The 25,179-nt window shown below is 41.1% G+C and overlaps 1 protein-coding gene across 2 annotated transcripts in view; it reads right to left on the reverse strand.

Moving 5' to 3' along the window:
- Window positions 1–25,179, reverse strand: part of cacna1ia (calcium voltage-gated channel subunit alpha1 Ia) — an 856,996-nt gene that overhangs the window by 451,938 nt on the left and 379,879 nt on the right. For both annotated transcript variants that reach the window (XM_051935123.1, XM_051935122.1), the window contains exon 4: window positions 16,178–16,311. In XM_051935123.1, the coding sequence (XP_051791083.1) occupies window positions 16,178–16,311 (134 nt within the window). The remainder of the gene's footprint in view (window positions 1–16,177; window positions 16,312–25,179) is intronic.

Below are 25,179 nucleotides of genomic sequence, written 5' to 3' on the forward strand. Positions count from 1 at the left end.
TAAATCTGGAGAACAACTTGCCTCCCCAAACCTTCTTATTTGAAGATCATCAGGTCTCACTGCTTTTCATTCTCTCATGCCACTGGCCTGCCAGTGCTTGTAAATTGCTGCTTATTAAAAGCAGGCCACCTTCTAGTTCTGTTTCAACTTCCAAGCACTAAGTCCCGATCACCTCTCCGCCTCTCATCGTACAATTCGCTCACTGCATGTTCGACAGCTCTCTCTGCCTTCAAGTACAACTTGAATCAGTTTTCCCTTGCGACAGCCAGCCACAGGCTAAACTCCTAGCTTGTCTTTTCTCTGAAGCTTTTCTGTTTCCGAAATAAACAGCAGCTCTCTGAAACTCTCAGGCCATCTCTCTCCCGTTTCATCCAAACTTTTAGAACAGAGGGGTTTGCTCCACGGGCAGCCCCCTCCTCATCTCCACGAGACTGAGTCACTCTGCCTTTGAACGTTCTCCTCGTCTTTCTCCTTTCTCAGTTGTAGCTCAGCCCCGAGTTTTCTATACCCTTTTGTGGAAACAAACTGTTTGTTACGCTGTTTTGAAGGAGTTGGTCTTTTATCTTTTAAATCGAGAAGAGAAGAGGAAGCTGCCAAGAAGAAGGCAAGAGCTTTGATTTGCTGTTGTTGCTGTTAACCTAGTGCTACCTCCTGAGGGCACTGCATCAAGAAATAAAATCATTGATCTACACTGGTGGTCTTCCTACAGAATGCGATATGACATCACAAAATAACTCCTGTCTGTCTAGTAAGGCAGCTATTGAGACATTTTTTTTAATGTGGTAATTATTCGTTATTCTTAGAAGTTCATTTTCAGAAGAAGTCTTACGTTAGACACCATGATTGTCATTAGTAAACTGCATTTCAAAACTCGCATTATAATATATTGGGCCACTGGAAGTTCATAGCCTAGCCTTATTCTAATTTTTTATATATAAATTCCATGTCTTTTGGTGCTTTTGATATATTTTGGTACACCTCTTGTCATGGATGGGGTGGCATCCCAAATGGGATGGCAGGCCAGCCTTTACCCTTCATGGAGTATAAAGGATGAAAGAACATCCTGAGCTATTAGTCCAACAATCTTCCTCACATCTAGAAGACTTGTATGAAAGGACACAATAGTGGAACAGCCAACTCATCTAGGTTGTTTGATGCCTCCTTGGCTGGCCAGGTGGCCATAATAGAGGAGGCTCAACACTGGGGATGGATGGGCATCCTGACCTGGATTGGTACTGATCCCTGACTTAACAGCGGGGCAACAATGGTCAGAGGGAAGCTGCCTACCAAAGACATTTGTTTCCCCCCAAACTCTAGATTGCAGCTTATTTATATTTTATTTTAGGACAGTGGGTCGGCATGTTTCACTGTTTATATCCACCTTAATAAAAGGACAAGTGTCTTTGTAATCTTGTGCCTGGCCCAGACTATCTCTCTGTTATACTTGATACACTGTATTAATCCCTGTAGGGGAAATTGTCTTCTTGCATGACTTTTGGGGGTCAGAGCGTAGTGAATATATACCATTTGGTATCAGATTTGTAAAAACAGTGCAACTGTTTTATGATGTGCCATCTGTTGGAATGAAAATGCAATGTTTTTTATTACTACACGAATTACAAAATACACTCCAAAAGATGATACGTTGCAAACATTAATGCTAAAGTCTACATTGATTATTTAGATTTCAACCCATCATAGATGGGTTTGCGTAGCTAGTCATTTATATACAAATTAATTTTCACAAAATTTTGCACTTGTGTTGCCATTCGTTGAACTTCAAATATAGATTATATGACATTTAGGAGGGGCGGCATAGTGGCAGTGATTTTTACCTCACAGTAAGGAGACCAGAGTTTGCATCCTGGGTCCTCCCTGTGTGGAGTCTGCATTTTTTCCTCATGTTTGTGTGGGTTTCTAAAGACATGTAGGGTAGGTGAATTGGTGATCATAAATCAGCCATAGTGTAGGATGGGTGTTTGTGTGTGTCCGCCCTGCAATGGACTGGCACCCTGTCCAGTGTTTGTTCTTGCCTGCTGCCCTATGCTAGACAAGATAGGCTCCTGCAGACCCCCATGACCCTGTTCAGGACTAAGCAGGTGAAAAAAATGGCTGATACATCAGGGTGTGGAGTTGTAATGGGTGAGCAACCTAAAAACCTGTGCCAATGTGGCAACTACAATTATCATCATGCAGAAGGAATGGACTGGGGCTGATGGGAGGACAGTCATCAGCACACTCAAAGTTTTGTTCCACTCAAAGTAGGATCTCAAGACTGCAAGTACAACGCTTTCCTCTCAACTAATTTGAATAACAATCCTGCTGTCTTGTTGCATCTGCATCCGGCGCCGCCGTGAGTGGCAGCCTTTTCAGCAGCTCCGTGTATGACTGTATATGTATGTGTACTTTTCTACTTTTATTTTTCTATTTTTATTTATTGATCACTCCTACCACTTTATTTTATGTGGATTCCTTCCCTGGACACACTTACTTTTACAACGTGGGCATGGATTTTAACACGCCGAGACTCGCCTATTCAAGTACTCAACTTCGGGCGCTGAGAACAAATGCCAGTGCCGGTGTGGTTCCCTATTTACCCGACGAGGTAAGAAGGCGGTATCGTGGCAGCAGAGCCGGCACTAAGCTAAATAAGAAGCGGCTTGCGAGAAAGTGGCGTTTCAAGCCTTCGGTGCCTTCTGTGATTCTGGGGAATGTAAACTCAATCTCAAATAAGATCGACGAACTGGCTGCGCTGGTGAAAAATGTAAGGACCTACAGAGAATGCAGTTTGTTGTGTTTCTGCGAAACGTGGCTAAATAACACCATCCCAGATGCCAACGTGGAGCTACCCGGGTTTAGCACAGTTAGAGCGGACAGAGATGCAAGTACCTGTGGTAAGCACAAAGGAGGAGGACTCGCTCTCTATGTTAATACACGGTGGTGTCACTCTGGACATGTTAACGTCAAAATCTCCACTTGCTGCAGGGATATCGAACTGTTGGCCGTAAGTTTACGTCCCTACTATTTGCCCAGAGAGTTTGGACATGTCATTGTTGTTATTGTATACATTCCTCCTCGGGCAGACGTGGAGTCAGCGAGCGACATCATCCATTCCGCTGTTGCTAAGTTACAAACGCAGCACCCTGAGGCGCTTGTGCTAATCGCTGGAGACTTTAACCATGTGACGCTGGACAAAACATTGCCTGCATTCTCCCAGTATGTGGACTGTAACACCCGGGGAAATAAGACTATTGATTTACTGTATGCAAACGTTAAAGACGCATACAGCGCCACCCCGCTGCCTGCGCTTGGGAAAGGAGATCATAACCTGGTTCTGCTTCAGCCTCACTATAAACCAAAAGTTAGAATCCTACCTGCAACCACACGATCATTCAGGAAGTGGACTCCGGAGGCTGAGAATACTCTGAGAGAACTTTTTGGAACTACAGACTGGGATATCCTGCAGGGATCTCATAATGAGAACATTGAGGAAGTTGTTGACTGCACTACTGACTACATCAACTTCTGTATGGACATTGTAGTTCCAGTAAGAACAGTACGCTGCTATGCTAACAACAAGCCATGGATTACAAGTGACATCAAGGGCCTTTTGAATCAGAAGAAAAGGGCTTTTAAAGACGGTGATCAGCATGAGCTCAAGCGCGTGCAGAAGGAACTCCGAGTCCAACTCAGGGCGGCGAAGGAGCAGTACAGGAGAAAGCTGGAGCAGAAGTTGCAGAATAACAGCATGAAGGAAGTGTGGGATGGGATGAAGATCATCACTGGCTGCAGCTCGAAGCGGGGTACCACCATTGAGAGAGACGTGAAGAGAGCAAACCAAATGAACAACTTTTTTAACAGGTTTGACCACCCTAACCCACTCTCACTCTCACCTCGGAGTACTGCACCCTCCACACATCCTTCTGCTGATGACAGCATAGGAAAAACATCCCCACCCATAATAACAACAGCGCAAGTGAGCAGAGAGCTGAGGAGACTTCGTGCCAGCAAAGCAGCGGGTCCAGATGGAGTATCGCCACGACTGCTGAAGGTCTGTGCATCGGAGCTGGGGGGCCCTCTACAGCGCATCTTCAACCTGAGCCTGGAACAGGGGAGAGTCCCGAGGCTTTGGAAAACATCTTGTATCACCCCCAGTCCCAAAGGTATCACGTCCTAGTGAGCTGAATGACTTTCGGCCTGTTGCTCTGACATCACATGTGATGAAGACCATGGAGAGGCTGCTGCTTCACCACCTTAGGCCACAGGTTCAACACGCCCTTGACCCTCTGCAGTTTGCATATCAGGAGAAGGTGGGAGCGGAGGATGCCATCATCTATATGCTACACCGATCCCTCTCTCACTTGGACAGAGGCAGTGGTGCTGTAAGAATTATGTTTCTAGACTTCTCTAGCACCTTCAACACAATCCAACCTCTGCTCCTTAGGGACAAGCTGACAGAGATGGGATTAGATTCATACCTAGTGGCATGGATCGTGGACTATCTTAAAGACAGACCTCAGTATGTGCGTCTTGGGAACTGCACGTCTGACATTGTGGTCAGCAACACAGGAGCGCCACAAGGGACTGTACTTTCTCCGGTCCTGTTCAGCCTATATACATCGGACTTCCAATACAACTCGGAGTCCTGCCATGTGCAAAAGTTCGCTGATGACACTGCTATCGTGGGCTGTATCAGGAATGGGCTGGAGGAGGAGTATAGGGACCTAATCAATGACTTTGTTAAATGGTCCGACTCAAACCACCTACACCTGAACACCAGCAAAACCAAGGAGCTGGTGGTGGATTTTAGGAGGCCCAGACCCCTCATAGACCCAGTGATCATCAAAGGTGACTGTGTGCAGATGGTGCAGACCTATAAATATCTGGGAGTGCAGCTGGATGATAAATTAGACTGGACTGCCAATACTGATGCGCTGTGCAAGAAAGGACAAAGCCGGTTATACTTCCTTAGAAGGCTGGCTTCCTTCAACATCTGCAATAAGATGCTGCAGATGTTCTATCAAACAGTTGTGGCGAGCGCCCTCTTCTACGCAGTGGTGTGCTGGGGAGGCAGCATTAAGAGGAAAGACGCCTCACGCCTGGACAAACTGGTGAGGAAGGCAGGCTCTATTGTTGGCATGGAGCTGGACAGTTTAACATCTGTGGCAGAGCGAAGGGCGCTCAGCAGGCTCCTATCAATTATGGAGAATCCACTGCATCCATTAAATAATGTCATCTCCAGACAGAAGAGCAGCTTCAGCGACAGACTGCTGTCACTGTCCTGCTCCACAGACAGATTGAGGAGATCGTTCCTCCCCCAAACTATGCGACTCTTTAATTCCACCAGGGGGGGGTAAACGTTAATATTTAACATTATACATAGTTATTGTCTGTTTTTTTTCACCTGTATTATTATCATTCTTTAATTTAATATTATTTATTGTATCAGTATGCTGCTGCTGAAGAATGTGAATTTCCCATTGGGATTAATAAAGTATCTATCTATCTATCTATCTATCTATCTATCTATCTATCTATCTATCTATCTATCGATTACAGCCTTTGTCCAAGAGTACATCATTTTATCTCATCGTACCCATGTTGAGATTCCTAGAGACAGTTTTTGTCTACTTTTTTTATGTAGACACTTATCCTGGGTTGGATGATTCCAGGTGTCACTTTGTACTTGTTGGTATTGGTTTGAATGTTAGTGAATATAGCTGGTGACTAAAAGCTTAATGCCAGTGTCTCTGTCTGACTGCTGCCATCAGGCCAGGAGGTGAGGGTGCTCATTCATGGCCTAACTGCAGTACTTTATAGGTCACTATAAGAACACCCTTATGAAGTCCTCTACTGGTGATGAACTATGTTGAAGTAAAAGTTTGAAAGTAAAGTCAGTGAGTAGCCTGCCATAGGGGTTCCAAACATGGAGCATGTGGGACGAGGCATGGGCAGTGAGACAGGTCAGAGGTTACTGGTAGCACAGTTGGTATTGATATTTCTTCCTAATCCTCATTTAGCAAAGACTCTTTCATTAGCTGGTAGCTTTTATGTTAAGGTCATGCCATATTCCATGAATTATCCAGCTACAGTATTTCCTGTGTCAAGCTTGGGTCACAAAGTTGCACAGGAGCATACAGCAGGTTTTCCAAGGAGTAGAAAGTTTATCGCTGTTCTGCCATTTACAAACACTTTTTCAGAGGCGGTCCGGCTTCACAAGGAACAGCTGTCAAAATTCACGCTTATGCCCGACTCCTGCTAAAAAGTGCTCGGCTCGGTAGCAGCAGCCGGAGCAGAGGGAGTCTGGGGTAAGAGAGACAGGAGAGTGAGACTTCAGGATGACCGCGGTCTGTCTTTTAAATGTTCGAAGCCCAGCAAGCCTGCAGCTGATCCCACAAAGAAAAGCTATAAGAGTGTGTTTGTTTCCCATTGAAAAACTGTTTAAGTTTGGTTTCTGAAGGGCTGCCGCATCCCCCTGCAGCAGCGGTAGATGTCATTCACATAATCCTTGTGTCGGTGGCAATCACAGTGCACTCATGTGATCATCATTCATGTAGTCTGACATACCCGTCGTCTCAGCTAGTCTGCAACTCACCCAAAGATTTCACTTTGTCATACGCTGTAGGGGCAGGCTGTGTGCATGAGAGATGACAATAAACGAGCACCCACCTGCGCATACAACACATACAATAAAGCTACAAGGAATATGGAACTTTTTGAACCTCACAAACAGAAGTGTGGCTGATGTCTCATGATTGGCTAACCATGACAGAAGGGAAAAGGAAATTAAAAGAGCGTGAACTCTGCCAGGTAACACATTACTATGGTGAGCACACAATAGTTCGGAAACGTAAAAGCTGTGCTGGAACATCGTCATGCCCAGCAATTTCAAGCCATTTAAAATTAGCACACTTGGGCAATAAGACAGTCGTCAAGTTTGACAAGTCCTCTGACTAGAAGTTGAGTCTTGTGACATAGGTGATCTGACAAATTGAGAAAACAGGGGCACATACTTAGAAAGAAAGAAAGAAAGAAAGAAAGAAAGAAAGAAAGAAAGAAAGAAAGAAAGAAAGAAAGAAAGAAAGATGTGTCATTTGTTAGTGTTGACCTCCTGAACTTAACTTCTCCACTTCTTTTTATGAAACACTCTGAAAGCAGCTAGACAATTGCTCCTTTATTTGAACACTTCCTTTCATAATCCTTTCCTTTCATACGGTTCTTTTTGAAATGTTTATCTGCTAAATTGAAGCTCTTCAGTTCTTCACAAGCATGTGCATTATCTGCCTATATTTTTTAAATTAGCTTTTCTAATGATATCACTCTTCTGCCTCAATAGGCAGATAGCAGAGATAGGCCTATAAGTGACACACACACACACACACACACACACACACTCACACACATACGTCCCTTTTCTTACTTTCCTGATCGCGCTCTCCTAATGCTTCACTGCCTGAGGATCCATGTCCCTACTGGAAAGGCCAGCTTGATGCGTGAACTTCACTCAAAGCTACAGACTAATGGGCTTTGACGGCTGAGGAAAGCCTTTAATAGAAAGTCCTTTCCAATGTACTGATGCCGCTCAGCCTCGCACAGATGAGACAAAAGCAGCCATTCAGCACATGATCTCGGTGCAGCTTTATGTTTGGTAATCAGTGTGGTGCTCTGTACGTTAGGGACTATTTGCAACACGTTATCTTTATATTCTACCGTGTGGATTTAATCTTGAAAGGCACATTCTGTTCATAAGCTATACTATAAAAATTAAAAATGAATAACAGTTTAAATCATGTACAATTTAAATTCTGCTGCTGGAAAATAATTGTATCTCGGCACTGGGGATTTTCTGGAGATGGAGGTGTGATAATTCACAAGATACCCAGTATAACTAAGCAAAGGAAATCACCTCAAGAGTGGGTGGTAGAAGATGGCAGGTAGATCACGTATCCCTCTGTTCCCTCTCCAATCCTGAAGTCACTGAGCCAGGCATGTCCACCTACAGTGCCCTCCATAATGTTTGATGCATTTTTCCTTGATTTACCCCACCCCTGTCCAACAGTATAAAATTACAAATCAAACAATTCAGATGTGATTGAAGTGAACATTGTAGACTTTAATTGAAGGGTATTTGCATACATTTTAGTCACTCCCTTTAGAAATGACAGCATTTTTTCTACATGGTCCCCCCATTTCAGGGCATTACAGAGGGCACTGTATCTCGCTGCACTTTCCCTAGTCACTCTTTCAAACAGGCTCCAAAAACCTCTATCTGATCACCATATATTGTGTAAAACCTTAGTTTTCTTATGAAGTGATGAGCCAACACTGCGGAATTCATTTCACCTCGAGTTCAGTAAACTCAGAGAAATAATATGGAACTTTGTCGAACCTGGCAGAGTGCATTACAGTCAATGGGGAAGGAGAAACTGAATTAGTTTTGATTGGATTATAAAGGTGCAACTGTCTTAAGTGTTCCTAAGGGCCAGGGAAGCTTCTGCCAACAATGCTGGACTGATTGTGCCCAAAAATGGGACCTGAGCTGTGAGGCAGTTGTGCTAACCACTGCACCATGCTACCCCCATGAGACAAAAATTAACAGAATTTAATATCAAAACAGTAAAAATTTTTTACAGACAGTGGCAGACGGGATGTATGAATACACTAAGGCTTGACTGCCACAGATTTGATAGCAGGTACTCTGATCTCTCTAACCCAAAAGTACAGTTTGTCATGCTTTTACTCATTCACAACCTCTACTACCCAATAAGCACAACACTAAAGCATGTCAATTCTTCACTGCTTCCTGTTTGCATCAAATGCACAGGACTCTGGGCAAACGTAGCCATGCTACTTGAAATTGACTACGTCTCAGCCCTGGCAGTATAATGCTATTTGGCAGATTCGGAGGTTGCTGGGAGGAATATTAATGAGGCGCACTCTTTAGAAAGAAGCCAAAATGATACAGTCAGTTTTTTTCTACTCATCACACACAGCATTGGATTAAAAACTACCACTACCTTAGTTTACAGTCTGGTCTGAATGTATGTGCTGTCCTGAGCCTGCTTGACGGTAGAAAGAATTCATCTTGGTTGGCTTTGTCTTCACCTCTAATCCTCAAACTGAATCAGGAACCTGGTAGGACAAAACTTTTCATTTCACTAAGAGGCCTGTTGCACTGGGAATTCATTTTTTTACATTCATTGCTTCTGCTATACTGGATTGGGTTGGACTTTGTGGTTAGTGTTAAGTGTTTATTGTGTAGGTGTATAGAAATAATTATCAAAGTCAAAGAACTTTATCAATAATTTAATTTTTGTCGCACTATGCATGGTGCTCATGTTGAGTGCATGCAATCTCAAGGACCATAGGACTAAACTTTAAACTTTCCTCTATCCAGTGATGTGCGGAATGTGTTTCTGTCTTATACAGTTTCTTTAAAATAAATTTTTGAAATCTGCTCTTTCATTTTGAATAGCTCTGTATTATAAAGAATAAATGAGTAAATCAAAAACACAATGCAGGCACAAAACAGCAAAAATAGATTTTGTTGTAAAGGCTAGAACTTAAAGCAAAGAAACCCAAAAATCAGAAAAGCTTATAATCAACGCAGAGGTAAAATAAAAAAGCAGGACAGTCAAACAAGCATCATAAATGAAAATGAAGGAATTGAAACAAGCAATGTCATAGTGGCTCTGAGAAATGCAGCTTCCCTATTTATACGGCTGAGGGCCGTCCTCCAGGTGCAAAATCAGGTGGCCCCGCCACCTTAGGCTCTACAGGACAGATGACAATAACAAAAAAACCTGTAATACATACAATGTTAACAAAATACAACATTTTACAATAATTAATAAACAATCAAATAAATAAAACCCAGAAAGAAAACCATAAACAATTAACAAAATACATAAAATTATATTTAAAAAAGATTAAATGAACGAAAAATTAACTTCAGTAAAACAGCAAAATACCAAAACAAAAATATAAAGGAAAACTCAGCAAAAAGAAGATCCTAGCACCAAAACAATCAAAATGCTAACTCCTATAATAAAAATGATTTTTTTTCTGTGATTCCAAAAACTTGGATGAAGGAGTCATGAGTACAGGAGTCATGACTAGGATGTCAGGCATCATCGCTACTGGCCTGCACTTAATAGCAATAATGCATCATAATAATAACAGCCTACCACAGTTACTAGGAAAACACACAAAACGGTGTCGATCATGATATAAAGCAGAACAAAGTCTAAAGTCTCCCTCAAGTAAGTCACTACCTACAGTAAGTTATAATTAGAGCAGTTATAATTGAAGATGTTATGCCAGGTAAAAGAACACAAAGTGTTAAGACAGCCCCATAGCGTGAATGCCCACCGCCCATCTTTTCCCCCAAACCGCCAGCCCAATAGCACTGAGCATTTAAGAGAAAATGATATGACGTTCAAAACTGCTAACCAGGAGATGCATGTTCAAAAATAAAAAATAAAAAGAAGCCTTTTACAAAGATTGAAATAGAATCAAAAACAGAAGACAGACTGTAAGTAGTTTTTTCAAGGCAGACTGTCATCAGAATCGGACAAGAATTGTAAAAAGTAATTTCACAAAATTCTACTAATTTACTAGAGCCAAAACACAAAAATAAAAACCAAGTCAAGAAAAAAAGAACTTTGAGTGTCAACCAGAGTATTAAAATTAAGGCTATCTAACCTCACATGTTCAGTGATCAAGTTTGTATCTCAGACAAATGAGCTCCTGTGCTGTACTGTAATTTATAGCAAGCCTTCATAATGCGAGTCAAGGAATGAGAATCCAGGCAACCAGGCTAGTTCCCCTAGTATCCCACTATACTCTGGTAGTAGTTTCGAAAATGTCAATGTGATGCACTTAAGACTTAAATGAAGAGTGAAAAAAAATCTTTATAAGGAATAAAATTCAAGCTCATATATAAAAACAAAGAATAGAAATGGGGCTTCTTAAATACTTAAGAATCTCATGAACATTTGCCAGAACAGATTTTCCCGTTCTTAACAGAAGTACATTTTTGCAAATTTTCAAAAAGTGACAGATGTAGCACCTTAAAATTTTTACTGACATTGATGTTCTATACAGTACTGTACACGTGTTTCTTCTGTGGGATGTGATTAATGTGGTAAGGTGACATCAGATTTGACTTAAATACATTTCTAATTATTTAAGGGTTTCTTAGAAGGGAACCCTAACCCTAATCCTAACCCTAACATACATTTCTAATTACTTAAGGGTTTCTTAGAAAAGAACCCTAACGTAAATTTCTAATTACTTAAGGGTTTCTTAGAAAGGAACTATTATGTAGGATGAACCAACAATAATAATAATAACAATAATAATACATTTAATTTACAATAATACATTTACAACTACTTTTTTTGTTGGGGAGTATCAAAAAGTTGATATAAGATCAATCATTAAAATGCATTCAGATTTAAAAATCTCCATGATCAATGTATCTAGAAGAACTCTTGCATGCTATGACATCCCCCCCACCCCCCCCAAAAAAAAAAACAGCCACGTGAAATCAAGCTGAAAGACACTAGAATTGTCCAAAATGTTCAGACTGAGCAAAACTTGCGCAGCAATGACATGAGGATGCATGATTTCTGCAATGAACAATCCAGTCTTTAAGGAAAATGAAGAATCTTTTTCCTAGAGTAGAGCAAAGTGAATGATGGTAAACTATGTGTCCATTTTCATTGCCCTTTCATGCCAGTCTTTCTTGTGGGTGCCAGTGCAAATGCATGCAAACGATTTGTGCCAAGTAGGGCTGTCAGAGCAGTCAACTTCAATTTGAAACAAGGCGACTGATTTTCCAAGCCATTCTGACAACACTTCTGTACTGGACAATTTCTTCAAAATATGAAAACCAATTTTAGACCTACGTAGACCAGGTTTAGTTAATCAATTTTAAATGACAAATGAGAACTTCAAAGAAACATTTTACAAAGTAATTAACAGCATTACAGGATTAAATTGAGGAGTCTGAACCTGTTAAAGCAGTAATGAGATTAACGTGAGTATCAAGTTGTCTGATCGCAGCTTAACAGAGAAGGACTGTGAACAGCTTGGTGGTTTTCAGGGACGTGACAAGGCTAATGGGTTAAAAAGTGGAAAACTTACTTCACAAGCAGTGGTCTGCTTTCAGTATAACTTGGAAATTGTGGATACCATTTTACAATAATATAAAATAATAAGAAGAAGATGACGACATTGCATTTATATAACACTTTTCAAGACACTCAAAGAGCTTTACATAGAGATGGGGGAGTCACTTGAACCACCACCAATATGCACCATTCTCCTGGATGATGCGACAGAAGCCATTTTGTGTCAGTATGCTCAGTACACATTAGATATTAAGTGGCAAAGGGGTGATAGAGATAGTTAGCCATTTAGAAAGAGGAGATGAGTAGGAGGCCAGTATGTCCCGACAATTTATAAAGGATTTTGGGAAACACTCTACTCTTTACTAAGGATGCCCAGTGATCTTTTGTGACCACAGTGAGTCAGGACCTCAGTTTTACGTCTTACCCAAAGGATGGCACCATTTTTGCAACACAGTGTCCCCTTCATGGCACTGGGACATTGGGATCCACGTTGAGATCACAGGGTAAGCACCCCCTGCTGGCCTCACCAACACCTCTTCCAGCAGCAAACCAAGCTTTTTCCAAGATGGTCTCCCATCCAAATATGATGCCCTGTGCACAGACTGGCACCTCTGCACACGCTCAAACTCTGGGCGTCTAGTGCACCCAAATGGACCAGTGGTGGAAAAGTGGAAGCATGGAATCAAAGATAATATTCAAAAATTAAACAATTCTTCATTATAGTGCCAGCAAGTCCAAAAATTCTGATGTCATGCACTTCAAATTAAATGCAGTCCTCAGCAATGACACAGAACTAATATATTTATATAGCAATTCAAGTGAATTTTATAGAGCACAGTTAAAACAGAAGTTGGCCAACATGTTTACAGCATTCATAAATATACCAATATATAGATACAGTAAATAAATACACCAAAATAAATAAAGAAAACATACTCTCATACAAGTTTTAAAAAAACGAAGGCAAAAAGATAGGCTTTCAGATGGGATTTAAAAATGACCAAGTTGGTATTCACCTAAAATAAAAAAGTCGACCCTTCTAAAACTTAGGGGCAGCCACTCCAAAGGCACAGTCCTTTCTGAGTTTTACGTCGAGACTGCAGCACAACTAGTAACTTCTGGTCAGTGGAGCTCAGTGATCATCAAGGAGAGTAGGGGTGTAAGAGGTCAGTAATATAGGAGGGGACTAAAGCATTCAGGAACTTGAAAAGAAACAAAATTTTAAACATATACATATGCACATGTACATACAGTGCATCCAGAAAGTATTCACAGCGCATCACTTTTTCCACATTTTGTTATGTTTCAGCCTTTTTCCAAAATGGATTAAATTCATTTTTTTCCTCAGAATTCTACACACAACACCCCATAATGACAATGTGAAAAAAGTTTACTTGAGGTTTTTGCAAATTTATTAAAAATAAAAAAACTGGGAAATCCCATGTACATAAGTATTCACAGCCTTTGCTCAATACTTTGTCGATGCACCTTTGGCAGCAATTACAGCCTCAAGTCTTCTTGAATATGATGCCACAAGCTTGGCACACCTATCCTTGGCCAGTTTCACCCATTCCTCTTTGCAGCACCTCTCAAGCTCCATCAGGTTGGATGAGAAGCGTCGGTGCACAGCCATTTTAAGATCTCTCCAGAGATGTTCAATCGGATTCAAGTCTGGGCTCTGGCTGGGCCACTCAAGGGACATTCACAGAGTTGTCCTGAAGCCACTCCTTTGATATCTTGGCTGTGTGCTTAGGGTCGTTGTCCTGCTGAAAGATGAACCGTCGCCCCAGTCTGAGGTCAAGAGCGCTCTGGAGCAGGTTATCATCCAGGATGTCTCTGTACATTGCTGCAGTCATCTTTCCCTTTATCCTGACTAGTCTCCCAGTTCCTGCTGCTGAAAAACATCCCAACAGCATGATGCTGCCACCACCATGCTTCACTGTAGGGATGGTGCCAGGTTTCCTCCAAACGTGACACCTGGCATTCACACCAAAGAGTTCAATCTTTGTCTCATCAGACCAGAGAATTTTCTTTCTCATGGTCTGAGAGTCCTTCAGGTGCCTTTTGGCAAACTCCGGGCAGGCTGCCATGTGCCATTTACTAAGGAGTGGCTTCCGTCTGGCCACTCTACCATACAGGCCTGATTGGTGGATTGCTGCAGAGATGTTTGTCCTTCTGGAAGGTTCTTCTCTCTCCATAGAGGACCTCTGGAGCTCTGACAGAGTGACCATCGGGTTCTTGGTCACCTCCCTGACTAAGGCCCTTCTCCCTCGATCGCTCAGTTTAGATGGCCGGCCAACTCTAGGAAGAGTCCTGGTGGTTTCGAACTTCTTCCACTTACGGATGATGGAGACCACTGTGCTCATTGGGACCTTCAAAGCAGCAGAAATTTTTCTGTAACCTTCCGCAGATATGTGCCTCTAGACAATCCTGTCTCGGAGGTCTACAGACAATTCCTTTGACTTCATGCTTGGTTTGTGGTCTGACATGAACTGTCAACTGTGGGACCTTATATAGACAGGTGTGTGCCTTTCCAAATCCTGTCCAATCAACTGAATTCACCACAGGTGGACCCCAATTAAGCTGCAGAAACATCTCAAGGATGATCTGGGGAAACAGGATGCACCTGAGCTCAATTTCGAGCTTCACGGCAAAGGCTGTGAATACTTATGTACATGTGCTTTCTCAATTTTTTTATTTTTAATAAATTTGCAAAAACCTCAAGTAAACTTTTTTCACATTGTCATTATGGGGTGCTGTGTGTAGAATTCTGAGGAAAAAAATGAATTTAATACATTTTGGAATAAGGCTGTAACATAACAAAATGTGGAAAAAGTGATGCACTGTGAATACTTTCTGGATGCACTGTCTGGCCAAGTTTTCCAGGAAAGCCCCAAGCCCAGTCCGGTTATTTTTGTGTCTCATCTCATATTTATAATCATAATTCTGATGAGCAAACCAGCAGAATGTAAGGTGATGAATATTACTGATGTCCTAATAAAAGCCAAGTTATAACATTTTCGGGTGCAGTGACAGAACAAAACTTTTAAGATTAGCATTGTATAAAAACAATTTACATTTTAGTCACACAGGTAGCCCGTGCCAAGAGATCCTGGGGGCATAGGATAGACAAATAAAAGGAGGAGGAGACCTCCTGTGGCCTCATTGTCTGTCCCATGTCTCTGAAGGAAGGCACCATAACTGTGAGGACATAGCCAGGGAGGGTAACTGGGGATAGAAGAACCCTAACACAGCCCAAGGAGGTTGTAATTGTGGAGGAAATACGACGACCACTCCTTATAATTACATACCTGCCCGGGTACATAAAACTATGCGACAGGAGATACAGATCAGTTCTTGTACCATTTTTGAGAAGATTAGAACTCCATCCAAGAGGATGCTAGAGGCATCCCTGAGGAAATAAATTGTAGTCTGCAAGGACAGAGCTAAGAAAAGGACTGAGCCATTAAAAATAAATAACCCAGAACGCATGAGTTCACAACAATTACTGACAGGTGAGGTCTCTTGACTTATCAAGAACCCCCCTTGTAATCACCCCAAGCAAAATGGAAAAATCTATTGCCTCTGTGTCTTGGCGTTATAATTTTCAAAAAGCAAGATACCAGTCATTTTGAAAGGTCCTATAAAACAATACTTAATAGTAAACACAACATTATCTTCAAATTAAACAATATTACAAACAGTTATGCTAACAACAACCCTAAAGGAACCTTCACAAGCGTCTGACACTCGCCATGGGAATCCTGAAAGTAACAATCACTAATATCGATTTGCTCATAACACGCTGCCTGATGTGCTTTTAATAAACTCATGTAAGATCCGTCTGCTGTTTCACAAAGTCACTCCACCAGGTGACCAGGAGGACCTGACAGAGATGCCTGTGTGCCTTAAACAAGACCACAAAACAAAGAATGTCAGTACAATTCAATTCTTTGCATAATCAGTTAGAAAAACTCTTGCAGCTCTGAGAGCGGAGACGGCTTATTACAATGCGGTTTAGCAAAACTCTGAGGACTTACCCAGCCATGACAATGAAGAAATCCAGTCTATTCCACGTGTCCCCAAGATAACACTTCCTACCAAAGATCCCCAGTGCCACCATTTTCACAACCATCTCCAGAGCAAAGAAGATGTAGATGAAAGCATCAAACCACTGTGAGAGAAGAAAGAAGAAACGTCAGTGTGTGTCCTTCTGAAAGGAAACCTCTAAAGCAGGCAATACAACTTAGAGCAACTCCTGAAAGGGCAGCTGTTAAATAAAATAAGAAGAAAACAACAAACTCTACTGGTCGAAACTTCTGTGTGTTATGGTACATCTCCAGCTCAAGTGTGTATTCATTAAATTGAGCCTTTTAAAAATATTTTTTCAATATTGTTATTAATTATGTCTTTGAATTAATATTATGGTGCAGTTATTGCTTAATTTTTTGTTATGTGCCTTATTGACACTGCATTGAAGCCGGGGGGTGGTATATATTTAAAGGCCAGCATTATTAGTGGTCTTCCAGTTTAAGGATTATTTTTTTGGGATAATTGGGCTCTTTCTGTCATGTAAAGTTCCTGATTTTAGGATTAAGGATTTGTTTTTGCTCACTTTTAGGTAAACCTTTTGTTATGTTACACAAATTTTCTTTTTTATCAGTATTTTTTAATAATTATCAATATATAAAATACTATGGCTTGTGTCTATCTGTCACACAATAACTCCTGACGACTGTGCCACTTGTGCTAGACCCTTGACCTTGGTATAAATCAAAACCTTATGGGGTGATATGCGCTGGTGAAGGAAAAAAAATTGGGTAGCGTCAACTTCTACAAAGTTATCAGTTTCAAATTTTTCACAAGGCAAACTTCTTGAGATGGGGACATTGCTCCTGCTGAGTGTGCAGCACACTGCTGAGGCTGCTCATAGGAAGAAGATGAACAGCAACACCATCTGCTGTACTTCAGGTATGGAATACAGAATGCAAGAGCGACAAAGACAGGCAATGCCCGGCTCAGACTGACCTGTGATACTGTCCTCCACACCAAAATGAGTGTTTAGGTCACAAAATGCAGTGACATACACCGTGATGGCATGAAAAGGAAGTCCAGCAGCGACAGCTCCTGACAGACAAACCAAGCACAAGAGGAGCTTCAGTGAAGAAGAACGACGAGGGGCACTGTGTATGTGTATGACGCACATATGATATAACAACAGACAACAGAGAAATATGTGGCCAACACATAAGGAGATTGTCAAATACTCACAACTTCTGCTATTACATCCTTACATCAATGTTTGGATGGGTGAGGGCTCCTGCAAGCAAACTATCTGGTTTTATCTGAGGACCAGAAGTTCTTGTGTTTCCAAGTTTCATATTTCTATGTATTCTCTGTTAATATTGTTACAGTTATTTATTATTTAATATTTTTATACTGCGTCTTTCAATGTTCTTACATTCCTTGTGTTTTCTGCATGGAACCCCCAAGAGGTGGGGCTACCATGACATCACTGCTGAAGGACCGCCCATCATCCTTTATTAATTAAGGCTAGGGAGTGAGCCCTTCAGTGGATCACAGAGTGCTATTACAGTCCTACAGCGAGTATTGCTTTCTTTTGATATTTGTGGTTTTGTGAATTTTGCTTTTAAATTATGGTCTGGGCTTGATAGCTTTTGATTGCCCTTTTTCCATTTGTGCTTTTCTTTTTTTAAATCTTTCTATATATAAAATCCAATGTCTATCTGTCTGTCTGTATGTATGTCTGTCCACTTTTCACAAGAGAACTACTTAACGGATTTAGATCGTTTTTTTTTTTTTTCAACAATTTGCTTGAACATTCCAGTTGATTCTGCAACTTCTGTCATCGTGCAAAGAATCATAGTTTGCTTGCAGGAGCAATTTATTTGTGCTAATCGAGTAGCCTATATTTGCGCAAATTCGAGATAAGGCTCCGGGCCTAGGGGAGGGGGAAGCGTGACGTCAGGAGTGGAGATCCGGGCTGGACACTCCTCACTCACACGCCAGCCTCTGTTAGAGTTGGTCTACCTGTTGCCACGTTTTGGAGCGTACCTTGCCTCCCCTTAGCTAGCGATACCCATTTGTTTAATGATTTTTTAAATTTGTCACAGGGGACAGCTAGTATAAAAAATTTTCAATTTTGAAAAGATTCTTGTGTGGACCTGTCTTTTCAAGTCAGAGATTTGACAATTCCTGTTATTTCTAGGCCACTTTATATATAACATTTATAGTGCTTTTGAACTTTTTGAACCAGCTCACCAGTTGCAGTCTGCCTCTGGCATTTGGGAACTGGCTCACTAGTGGGTGAAGCTACATCCTGGCAGGTTGGTGAATGTCCTGGCCTGCTTTGTGGAATCTTTAGGAGGCCTCAAACCATTTCACCGTATTACTGACTCCTATTCACAACAATTTCCTTTTGCATTTCTGTGAATCCTTGTAATACACATTTAAATATTAAAGGAACTTTGTTTTATTATCATGGGCCAGAGGTTTTATGGTTTCCTCTCTCCCAAGTCAGGATTTTTGAAAATGTTGTTGCTAAATATCTAGTCACGGTACTCCATGTAACATTAAGTGATTTGTTTCTGTTCATTTAGCAGGAAGATGGCAAAATGTGATATCACAAATAAATATACATTTTTGCTTAGCAAATGCGTTATGCAAATTTTTTTATTAAAGAACTTCTGAGCATGTGCAGGTACCAGATGTGTGTGTTTTGCCTCGCATTGGCGATTCATTGAAGGAGGAAGGAAATTTCTTTAAGAGATCAGTGCAGCTGTGGGAGAGGACTTTCTCAAAAAGCAGCGATTCTCAACCTGTGGGTTGACAAAAAAGGGGGCGCGAATGTTGCCATATGTGGCATAATTTCGCTATTCGTAGGGAAATTTTAAACTTGTAGCGGTGTATCAGCAGCAAAAAATATAGGAATTAATTTTATTAGGGTTTCAAAAAAACATTAGGCGGGGGGCCCGATTAAAACTGTTATGAAAACTTGGGTCGCAAATACTTAAAGGTTGAGAAACACTGTCATAACGCATACTTGTTGCACATTTTCGCCTGTGACTTTTTCTTTGTTTGTTTTCTTGTCTCAAATGTGTTCATCATGGTTGTTGCTTTGGCACCTCTGAATACATCGTTGCCACTTTAATGGAGGCTTTCTATGCATTTACCCAAAATGCTCTCTAAGAGCTTCGATCACTTACTCCAGAGGTGGCAGAAATGATTTGTAGCTGAGGAAAACTGTGAAGGAAGCTGCGATTATTCTGCTTCAGTGTTACCACTGATTTCAGTCTTAGAATTGGCTGTGTAAAAATGTTTATTGTATATGTGCAAAAATGCTCATTGGAAAGTAAAATTAATCGCAAAAAATAGCTTTTCAAAGTCACCCTTTTGGATGGCAGTATATAGCTTTAGGAAGAAGGGTTGATTTTGATAGTAATCCCACTCATAACACCAGTTACTTGAATTCCTAGCTCAATAGAGGTAGCAGAATTAAAATTGTTACATTTGATTCCAACCATCTATATTGCAAGAAAAGAAAAATCAGGGAAGCTGTTGGTAAATAAAGCCTTTAACTTGTATTTTTTCATGCAAGTGATTGCTTACGCAGTAACAATTTTATTAGCCAAACACACTGCCAAAGCGAAGCTGATGGTAAATCACTCTGGCCAAGAGGCTGAGTGACACAGAAGTGGTACGCGTGAGCTTTTCACGTTTGCATATTAAAATTCCTGTCAATACGATTCGTTTGCTCCCAAGACAGGCAGGTTAGCGCCCCAGAAAATGTCATAGACAGAATAATTTATTCCGACATGACTTCATTGAAGTTCTAAGTGATGGGGCCTGATGTGGACGTTGCTCGCACATTCTGGTCCCAGCGCACTCAGACGTCCTGTCAAATAAAACTAGAAAAAGTCCGCTAAGGTGCCCAAAGGCTGTTTTCAAGTTAGCCGTGAAGACAAACTCACAACAAAATGCGGAAAGCGTTTAACATGCCTTGCCATAGAATTAAATGATTTGCAAGCATGGCAGTTGCTGGGCAAGTTTCATTTTTCTACCGTGCAAATAAAATTGCCCTTCGTGTCACCCACAGAGTATAGGCTGCTGGAGTCTGACTCTCAAACTGGGGACCTGGCATAAAATCGAATGAAGGACCGTCTTGTAAACACATACTGTTTTTCCACATGTTGTTCATTGTTTCTGAGATTTATTTAAGTCTTCCACTGTGTCGAACAACTTTAATGCACCGCTAACTATATTAACCTTTACAATGGGTGACTGCGAAATCGCAGGAAGAAATAAAACAAAGTTTGCTTTGCACGGTGCCTGTGAATTGAATTAGACAAGTGCATCCAGCATTGAAGAGTAGACCCTCTGTTTACTTTTATGAAACGAGAGCAACAGTGTCTGATAGAGCTTACTGGCAGTCAAACCATAAAAGAAGTTACAAATCAGTGCGGACCATTTAGTCCACCGAGAACACTTGGTTAGCTCAAATATATACAGTGAATATATACAGGTTTTCACGTTGCCATTGTAACAGCGTTTGTTGAGGTTTTCCAAAAAAGTTCCAAAAAGTTCAAATGCAGCTACTAGAAGGGCATTCCAGCAATAGCACAAGAAAAACTCCACAGTCCAAGTGTCTTCTTTTGAAAAAAAGATTGGGATATTCAAAGCAAACATTCATCCATCCATTCATTTTCCAACCCGCTGAATCCGAACACAGAGTCATGGGGGTCTGTCAAAGCAAACAGTTCACACAAAATAATGAAAAAAGTTGATAATACATGCGCAAAAAAAAAAAAAGAAAGTGAATTCTCTTGTCTATGGTATTCTGCTTGAGGCTTAAATATCTACATTACAATTCTCAAGATGTCTACCGTATATGCTCACATATAAGTCGTGACTTGAAACCCGAAAAATTAATCATAATATCAGACCTTGACTTGTACGCCCGTTCAAAAATGCTACACTTAATTTTTTTTTTACATTTTCTTACCTCCTCCAATCTCCCATCAGTTTCTCAGATGCATCAAATTTTATTGCAACAGCGCCGTTATCGATTTCTTTCGCCACTTCAATGACTTTTCATTTAAGACCAGCTTCGTATTTTCTTCTGATCGAACGCTCCATCATAGATAAGGGATGCTCTTACGATAAAGGTGTATGAGGGTGTGAGATACAAAAAACACAAATCATTGCAATCGTCGCTTCAGAATAGTTTGGGTATTACTGTGTGGTTGTGTAGGCACAATAGAGAGAGAGAGATTAGGAGCACACGCTGATACAGCGCATTGCCGCACCCACATAGAAAAAAAGGCCATGTGCTCCGTGGTTACTCTACCAGGTGGGTGTTAGCATATCATAATCCCTTGTACCAATGGGGTGAGTTTTCCACATTTGACTTATACAACCGACATTATTAAATACCAGAAGTTATACTGTAAAATCAAGTCCCAACTTATTCGTAAGTATATACGGTATATGTTATATCATTCACCGCATATATGTACTGTCACACACGTGCGCATGGGAAGCAGCTAAAGAGTTTGAATGAGAGTAACTCCGAGCCAGACTGGGAGATAGCCGAGTGCACTGACTCTTTTTCTCGCTCTTCTGTAGACCGTTTACGAGAAATTCCACCTGTCCCTGATGATGTCATTCCTAGTTCCGACCCCATTGACGTCACTTCCAGGTGCGAGACTATGGATGAAGACCCTTCCGGTTCCTGCCCTTTTGATGTCACTTCCTATACTCTCCTTTAAAGCCGCCACCTTTCCTCCATCTCCTCAGTTCTGTTCTGGACTCTAATCTGTACACCGGTTAGATATAAAGAATAGGGCTAGATAATCATTCAGTTTAAATGGGGTATTGTTACTTTAAGAAGGGGTGCTGGGTAGCGGGAGTTGTGGGAACTAGGAAGTTATTGTAAGTTTGTGTGTGGATTAACAGGGCTGTGGAAACACATGGTTTTCTTACTGCGTCTGTTTGGAGTTTCATTTATAATGTGGAAAATAAACGTTTGATTTACAGAACAACAAAGTGGATTAATGTGAAATGCCAAGGACTGGACACGTGTAAGTTCTTGCTATAGCCACACGTTGTTTTGCACCTACACTAAACATACTGTTTAAATGAAAGTCAAATCTTGATATGATCACATCTGTTAGAAAAGGAAAAACCATTTCATGGGGTGCACTTACTTTTTCACATAGCTATATCTGCTTCACAAAGCACTCTTAGCAACTTGTCTGTCTGTCTCTAATGCCTATATCAGATGTGGTAGATCATCACAAATTTTCTATATATATATATTTTTAATTGGCAAAGACTATAAAGCATCCTTGGACATATTTTGCTAGAATACATGGTAGGAAATCTCTGAAAATATACATTACAAAAATCAGATGTAATATAAATTATTTATTTGCAAATATGTCAGACAGAATTCACCACTTGCCTCTGTGGATATTTGTATGTAAACACGAGTCTTATGTTCTCTTTTAAAGTTATAGAAAATTGCATATTAGGTGATTTATAGATCAAAGAAAGGAAAAAAGAGAAAAGGAATAAAATAAAACAAAAAATGTATATTTGAGGATCGCTGAATAAAACATTGTAATGCAGAAAGTACACAGAAGACGACTGTGGGAGTTCAAAGAGTGAGTGAGTGAGTGAGTGAGTGAGTGAGTGAGTGAGTGAGTGAGTGAGTGAGTGAGTGAGTGAGTGAGTGAGTGAGTGAGTGAGAGGTTCTGTAAGTGGTGGGCACAGAACAAGCCGGGCACATGAAGACCTCATTGCTGCTCTCTTTAAGGGTCACCTTAAGGTGGAGTTGTGACTGCCAGATTTCCAATGGTCGACTGATCTCAAAGTTAGGAATGGATGAGAGAATCCATACCTGGTCACAATTCCCTTCAAAAATGTTGTGAAAGACTGAGAATTTGTTGAGAAGCTGGTAAAATCATTAGTAGTAATCCATAACTATGAGAAAATATTAACAAGTAAGTGAACAAATAGAGGCATGTCCTGCTTACTTACACTGACAGCCAACGTGTGCACAGTACGTGTTACTCTTGTAGAATAAAACTGTATAAATACAACAATTTAGACTTGTAAGTTCTTTGCTGGGACATCCAATTCAGTTGCCCTTAGGCCTGTGAGCAGAAAGGTATAATAAAGTGACCTAAATATGTACTTCAGAGCAGCTTCTCAACTAAATCACCGTGCCTTGGCCTTAAATTATTAATATAGGTAGAATACAGTAGCCTCCTGAGCGTTACCGTTTTTCTCTCAAAAAACATGTAAAAAAGCATTGTATTTTTTGGCTTGAAATATGACATATTTATTAAATCTCATCCTTCTACTATAAAACACAAAAAGTACAAAGTCAGGAGTAAAGGAAGTATAATAATGATACAAATAATAATAATGGAGATTAATATGAACAGCACACTGCACATGTGTGAGTGATGCGGCCATCACTTTCAGTTTCACTGCCTCAAGACAGATTCACTTCGTCGTCACTGCTGATGAGAGGCGTTTCTTATGAGACGCCATTATGAGGTAATAATAAATAACAATAATACATTTTATTTAGAGGGCACTTTATATGTTTCCTCCCACAGTCCAAAGACATGCAGGTTAGGTGGATTGGCGATTCTAAGTTGTCCCTGGTGTGTGTTTGGTGTGTGGGTGTGTTTGTGTGTGTCCTGCGGTGGGTTGGCACCCTGCCCGGGATTGGTTCCTGCCTTGTGCCCTGTGTTGGCTGGGATTGGCTCCAGCAGACCCCCGTGACCCTGTGTTCGGATTCAGCGGGTTGGATAATGGATGGATGGATGGCACTTTACATTAGCAGTAAATCTCAACGTGCTACATAAAAAGCTTGACCAAAGGCAAAGCAAGATAAAAATAGAGATAAAACAACAATAATTATAGCATTCTTGTTAATAAGTTTTCCTAAACAGAAAGTCTTTAGCTGTTTTTTAAAATCTGCTGTGTTCTTAGGCTCTCTGGTAGGGCATTCCAGAGCCGTGGAGCAGCAGCTGCAAAAGCTCGATCACCCATTGTCTGAAGTTTGGTCACAGGGGGCGAAGGTGGTGGGTATTTGCAAAACGGAGGTTTCTTGTAGTGGATTGCAGTATAAGGAGTTCCTTAAGATATTGTGGAGCATTTCCATGGATACACTGGTGAGTAAACAAACAGAGTTTCTATTCAATACGGAGATGGATAGGGAGCCAATGAAGTGACCAAAGGATTGGTGAAATGTGTTCATATTTCCGCACCCTCATCAGGGTTCTTGCAGCACTATTTTGAATTTGTTGGAGCTTTTGAAGGCTCTTGTTGGGTATCCTGATGAGGAGTGCATTACAATAATCCAGCCTGGATGAGACAAAGGCATGAACCAGCTTTTCAGCATCACAGAGGGAGAGGTAGGGACGGAGTTTGGCTATGTTTTGGAGATGAAGGAATGCAGTTTTACAAAGGTGATGGACATGTGTATCAAATGGCAGATGGGAGTCTAACTTGACACCCAGATTTGTAACAGAAGGTGAGAGGGTAATGGTACGGTCAGAAAAGGAAATACAATTTACAGAGGAATGAAGTTGATGGGGGGTGCCAATTAAAAGAGCTTCAGTTTTGGTGCTGTTCAGCTTGAGGAAGTTCTTGGACATCCAGGCCCCAATCTCAGAGGAAAGAGTTGATGGAGGTGTAAGCAAAGTCGAATCCAGTCTCACATAGAACTGCGTATCATCGGCATAGCAATGGAATGAAACTCCATGCTTGCGGATGATGTGACCCAGGGGTAGCATATAGTTATTTAAGAGGGTCGGCCCAAGGACTGATCCTTGTGGGACCCCACAGGTGAGAGTGTGGGTATGAGATTTAGCTTCCCCCAAGGCAACATACTCAGCCCTATCTGTAAGATAGGACTCGAACCACTCCAAAGCAATGCCAGAAAGTCCAATTATATAGTGAAGATGATGAATGAGAATATTATGATCTACCGTATCAAATGCAG

Source organism: Erpetoichthys calabaricus, chromosome 12 (genome assembly GCF_900747795.2).
Source record: "Erpetoichthys calabaricus chromosome 12, fErpCal1.3, whole genome shotgun sequence".
NCBI lineage: Eukaryota > Metazoa > Chordata > Cladistia > Polypteriformes > Polypteridae > Erpetoichthys > Erpetoichthys calabaricus.